The 5,123-nt window shown below is 40.8% G+C and overlaps 1 protein-coding gene across 1 annotated transcript; it reads right to left on the reverse strand.

The window, feature by feature from the left end:
• Positions 1–2,368: 2,368 nt before the first annotated feature.
• LOC134203356 (general odorant-binding protein 99a-like) lies at positions 2,369–3,365 on the reverse strand. Its single transcript, XM_062678227.1, has 2 exons — positions 3,306–3,365; positions 2,369–3,241 (listed from the first exon to the last, which is right to left on the reverse strand). Exons 1-2 carry the CDS (start codon positions 3,348–3,350, stop codon positions 2,846–2,848), a joined length of 441 nt encoding a protein of 146 aa, XP_062534211.1. The 5' UTR covers positions 3,351–3,365; the 3' UTR covers positions 2,369–2,845.
• Positions 3,366–5,123: the final 1,758 nt, after the last annotated feature.

A 5,123-nucleotide genomic window follows, 5' to 3' on the forward strand; every position in this document is an offset into this window, starting at 1 on the left:
TGCAAACTCGCGGTGGGTGGCTCACATTGTCTTCTCTTGAACCTCTTCCTATCATGTACTTCGTCTTCGACGTGTTGATGACTAGTCCAATCCGCTTAGCTTCCCTCTTCAGTCTGATGTAGGCTTTCTTCATCTTCTCAAAGTTACGTGCCATAATATCTATGTCGTCGGCGATGCCAAACAGCTGGACGGACTTATTGAAAATTGTACCACTCGTATTAATCCCTGCGATTCGTATTACCCCTTCCAAAGCGATGTTGAATAGGCGACACGAAAGACCATCACCTTGCCGTAACCCTCTACGGGTTCCGAATGGACTCGAGAATGCCCCTGAAACTCGAATTACGCACATCACCCGATCCATCGTCGCTTTGATCAACCATGTCAGTTTATCCGGAAATCCGTGTTCATGCAGATGGATGCTATAGATGGTCCCGATCGATTGTATCATATGCGGCTTTGAAGTTGATGAATAGATGATGTGTGTGCACGTTGTATTCGCAGCACTTCTGCAGTACTTGGCGAATGGCGAACACCTGGTCCGTGGTGGAGCGTTCGCCCATAAAACCCGTCTGGTACTTGGTGCTAGTCGACGGCATAAAATTTAGGGGAGTTCCTTGTAGGCGGCGTTCGGCAATGTGATTGCGCGGTAGTTGCTACAATCCAGTTTATCGCCTTTTTGTAGATGGGACACTCAACACTTTCCATCCACTCCTGCGGCAAAACTTCCTCCTCCCAAATCTTGGTAATGACCAGTGCAGCGCTCTAGCCAGTGCCTCACCACCGTGTTTAAATAGCTCTCCTGGTAGTTGGTCAACCCCAGGGGCCAATCTCCTCCTGGATTTCCTGGAGATCCGGAGACGGTAAAATTATGTCCTGCGCGCGTTCTCTCAGGTCCATCACCAAACCGCCATCTTCGTCTGCCACATCGCCATTCAGGTGTTCTTCGTAGTGCTGCCGCCACCTCTGGATCACTTCACGTTTGTTTGTAAGAACCGTGCCTAGTGCAGCGGTTGCGGTGCTACCAATGGCGGATCGAATATCTCTCCAGGCATCTTCAAGAGACGCTGCGCCTAGCTGCTCTTCAGTTGGGAGTGCCACTTCCAGCTGCTGCGCGTATTCTTGGGCTAGTCTACCGTCTTGTAGCCGCCCAATGAGCCGACTTCGACGCGTGTTGTACACCGTCGAGAGTTTTGAGCACAGGCATACTGCAACGAGGTAGTGGTCGGATTCAATATTTGCACTGCGGTAAGTGCGGACGTTCGTGATGTCGGAGAAGAATTTACCGCCGATTATAACGTGGTCGATTTGGTTTTCCGTTTCTTGGTTAGGTGATTCATATCTGATTACATTTACACTCTTAGCCTGACGTCTTAGATATTGAGTCGGATTACTTTTGAAAAAAAAAATATGATGGAATTATAAATATTCTGTTTTCTGCTGACATTTCTAACAAAACATTGAAGACGTTTTGTAGAAGAAAACTAAACACGTATTTGTCGACTCAGAATGAAACATTAGGTTTTGAAAACAGCTTTATGATTTTGTTCAGCGGCGCTGCCAAAATTTTCGATAATAAACGACCGTACGAGACAGTATGGCTACCTGGTTCAAGTCTAAATTTATTTCGAAATTTCGCAAAATTTCGTAAAATTACGTTAAAAGCTAGTTTTTTAAGCAAAATTTTTGTAATCAAGAAATCAGATTTCGCCATGCTCAAATTCCGCGGAATTTTGTTTTGAATCACCTAGAACGAATTTTTTTTTCGAAATACCGCATAAGCTTAGTAAAAGTGATGAAACGACAAAAGAAATTCATCAAGCAGATACGATTTTTGTTTGTCTGGAAAGAGGAAAGAGGGGTTGGAGAAAGATGTTTTTCACTACAAACTCCGAAAAAAGATTCTCCTCCGACCAGAAAATCGCTTGATTTCGTCTCATCGAAACGAAAAGTACGAACTCTGAATGTAAAAATTATTTTTCATGGATGTTCCTAGACTATTTTATGGTCTTATGGTAGCGGTTTTATGGAACAGTTAGGTGTTATTTACGGATGATTTAGGCTTGTTGTCTGTACTTTGTATATCTCGGTAAAATATCTTTGCGGTACCCATAGCAACCAATGAAACAAAAACAGTCATGAACTTATCAATAATAGGGTAAAGGATGTATTTTATACCACCCTTACGCGGGCTTTTATTTTAGACCACCAAGAGGAATTTGCACTCAGTGGTCCAAAATATGAGCCGTCGAACTGGTGGTCCAAAATACCTCCCTTATCCTATAAGAAAAATCAAACTTATAAGGTATATTGTAAAAAAAAACAGAATATGATGAGGACGAAAATTGAATTGTCATGTTACTTGTTGTATAATTTAACCCATAATTTCTCAAATCAATCATTTGGTTTATTATCTAAATTAGTTCTGAATAAAAATAGTAAAGTAAAAGGTACATTAGAATATAGCAAAATGGTTAATAGTGACTATTGCAAGATTCATGAGTATTCGCGCTGAAACTATTCTGCTTCCACAGAGTGAATTTATTATCACCAGATAGGCTCTTCGGAATTCGAAAAACAAATCTTCTGTGATCGTACCAATCGCTTGATTGCTGGATCCTGCTTCGAGAGCGCTGACTTCTGCTGCTGCTACGTTCAATACTGACCATGGAGATGAATGTGGCGTGATCGACTACTTATGACTCCCATCACAATAGGGAGTAATAAAATAACATGCGATGATCGTTCCGTTCTTATCAAACTAAAGGAAATGATTGCTTTCACCACTAATGACACAGTTTTTCGGTGTGAAATCGTTCCAAGTCACAGGGGTCGCCGAGGGCAATTAAGTCTTCGTTGATTCGGGTGACTTCATTAGCAGGAGGTTACTATTTTGAATGCACTGATACAGCGAGTAGGCTCGTTCGCAAACATCCTCCGGATCCATTTCCATGTCTTGATAAGCACAGTTGAGAATTTCACCCCGAATTTCCTTGGTCGTAGACACCGAAGCGTACTTCATTTGCCTCACAAGCCGTCCTACGTGGGGGCCACGTTTGTCGTTAAACAGCCCCATTCTGTTCATAATACATTTGATGACACATTTAGCCGAGTCCCGATCGGGGAAGTCAAACAAACCGTAGTCTTCCTGAAGATCGACCTGCATGTCCAAAATTTTGACGCACTTGTTTCGATTCCGCATGAGGTCATCAATCGTCTGTATCCTCCATCCGGCTGATGCCTGCAAAACTTTCGTTTAAGATCCATTTGTCTGTGGATAACAGGCCAAAGCCAATCCTACTTACCGCCGCTATTAAGCTCGTTAACACGATAATAAACACAATCTGCATAATTTGACTGTTTGTTTTGCACGTCTGCTCGCTTACAAGATGCGAATCTTTTTGAGGGGACCGCTGGGACTAACCAGCGAGATTGCCATTCATTGCAATGGAACTTCTCATACTCATGGTGACGCCCGTTGTAGAGCAGTGGTTTCCAGTTACAAATTCAAATCGAGTGTTGAAAATAATCTACAAAAAAAATATAATGGTCAATCATCTTCTTGCCTAACTTGAGTTGTTTTTTGAGTCGACCGTTAATTTTGGTAGAGAATGAAGTGATCCTCTGAACATAGTTTTCCAACCTCTACCGTAGAACCAGCTGGCCACATGCTTATCTCTTTGTTTAGTGTTAGTGCAATTGAAACTGATAAATGTGGCACGTCGGAGGAAGCTGCAAGCACTAACAAATCGATCCATTATGCTCTTTTATGTAAACATGAGAAGCGGCACGTTATCAAATGTGTTGGGAGGTCATTGAAGCCGGGGGATCGTAGAAATTTATTGATGATTGATGGAGATCACCTTAGTGTGCTTTCAAACAATGAAATCCTTAGCGCTGGCTATTTAGCCACCTTTACGATTGCTCAAATCTGAATAAAAATTGTTATGTATGATATCCGATTCCGAGTGTCCAAAAATATGAATGAGTACAAGCAATTATTACGATCTTTCAAATACGCTCACCGTAGTGCTTATCAGGTATACCAGGAAGGCGTTTAAGGTGATCTGAAAACAAATCTCAAGGCTTTTGAAAAACTTGGAAAAAGTGAAGATTTATTACCTAGAATGCACATTATTTTTTTTTTAACTACCATTTATAGCTTTCATTATAACCCTGATTAGTTCACTTAGCGGATTGTACGACAATTCCCCGAAAACCAATTCCCCGAATGCAATTTCACCGAATGTAATTTCCCCGAATGTAACAATTCCCCGAATTCAATTTCCCCGAATGTAACAATTCCCCGAATGTAACATTTCTCCGAATGGAACAATTCCCCGAAAATAAAATACCTCTTGCAAACACATCTTCGCAATCGAAAATAAAAGCAGCGTTCAAATATACGTTCAAGAGTGTCTGGAGATTATCAGATGAATAGCCTTTGATAGTATTTGATGTAGTTGATCTTCCAAGATGTGTTGTTGAACTATAAAGATATCAGAATACAGTGTTTTCTAAGGTAGTTTTTTTTTTCTAAAATAGAATCAAACTGCAAGTCCGATTGAAAGCCTTTTGGTAAATATTTTTCCTATCTTCGGAATCAAACTTCTGTCCTGTACATACCTTCTTCACAGATATAAGGCAATAGTAGATGTTTACAATAAAACGATGTTTCGGAGGTGAACTAGCCTTGGGCTAAAAACCTCTTTAATAAAGATTTTAATAATAATAATATTGTAAACGAAAATAATGCGTTTGCCCAATGGTGAATGTGAATCCTTCTTTAAAAAGAATGCATCTGCTCGGAATAATGCAATGGTAAATGTGTCCTTCTTCAGTGGGTGTTTCACCAAATAACTAATGTTATTATTTGTTCATTTATAAAATGTATATGCCCTGAATATGGTAATGGGGGATGCGGTCCATTCTTGAAAAAAAGAAGGCATTATCTGCTGCATTCTCATTACACCGCGTCTGTCCGGTGATTTAAAGATTCCAGACAAACGAGTTCATTTAAAGAAGGGGCTCCTCTTTGCCTTATACCGGGCAAATGTGTTTATTTGAGGAAGACATTATCACTTCCTTTCCCCAAATACCGGGCGATGCTATCATTTAAAGAA

This window comes from Armigeres subalbatus, unplaced genomic scaffold (genome assembly GCF_024139115.2).
Source record: "Armigeres subalbatus isolate Guangzhou_Male unplaced genomic scaffold, GZ_Asu_2 Contig1814, whole genome shotgun sequence".
In the NCBI taxonomy this organism is placed as follows: Eukaryota; Metazoa; Arthropoda; class Insecta; order Diptera; family Culicidae; genus Armigeres; species Armigeres subalbatus.

What these genes read in the sequence shown, in the direction of transcription:
- LOC134203356 (XM_062678227.1), bottom strand. Translation starts at nt 3,350, where the DNA reads ATGCAGATTGTGTTTATTATCGTGTTAACGAGCTTAATAGCGGCG. An exon ending in TAACGAGCTTAATAGCGGCG is followed by an intron (nt 3,242 to 3,305) that starts GTAAGTAGGATT and finishes AAAGTTTTGCAG; the next exon opens with GCATCAGCCGGATGGAGGAT.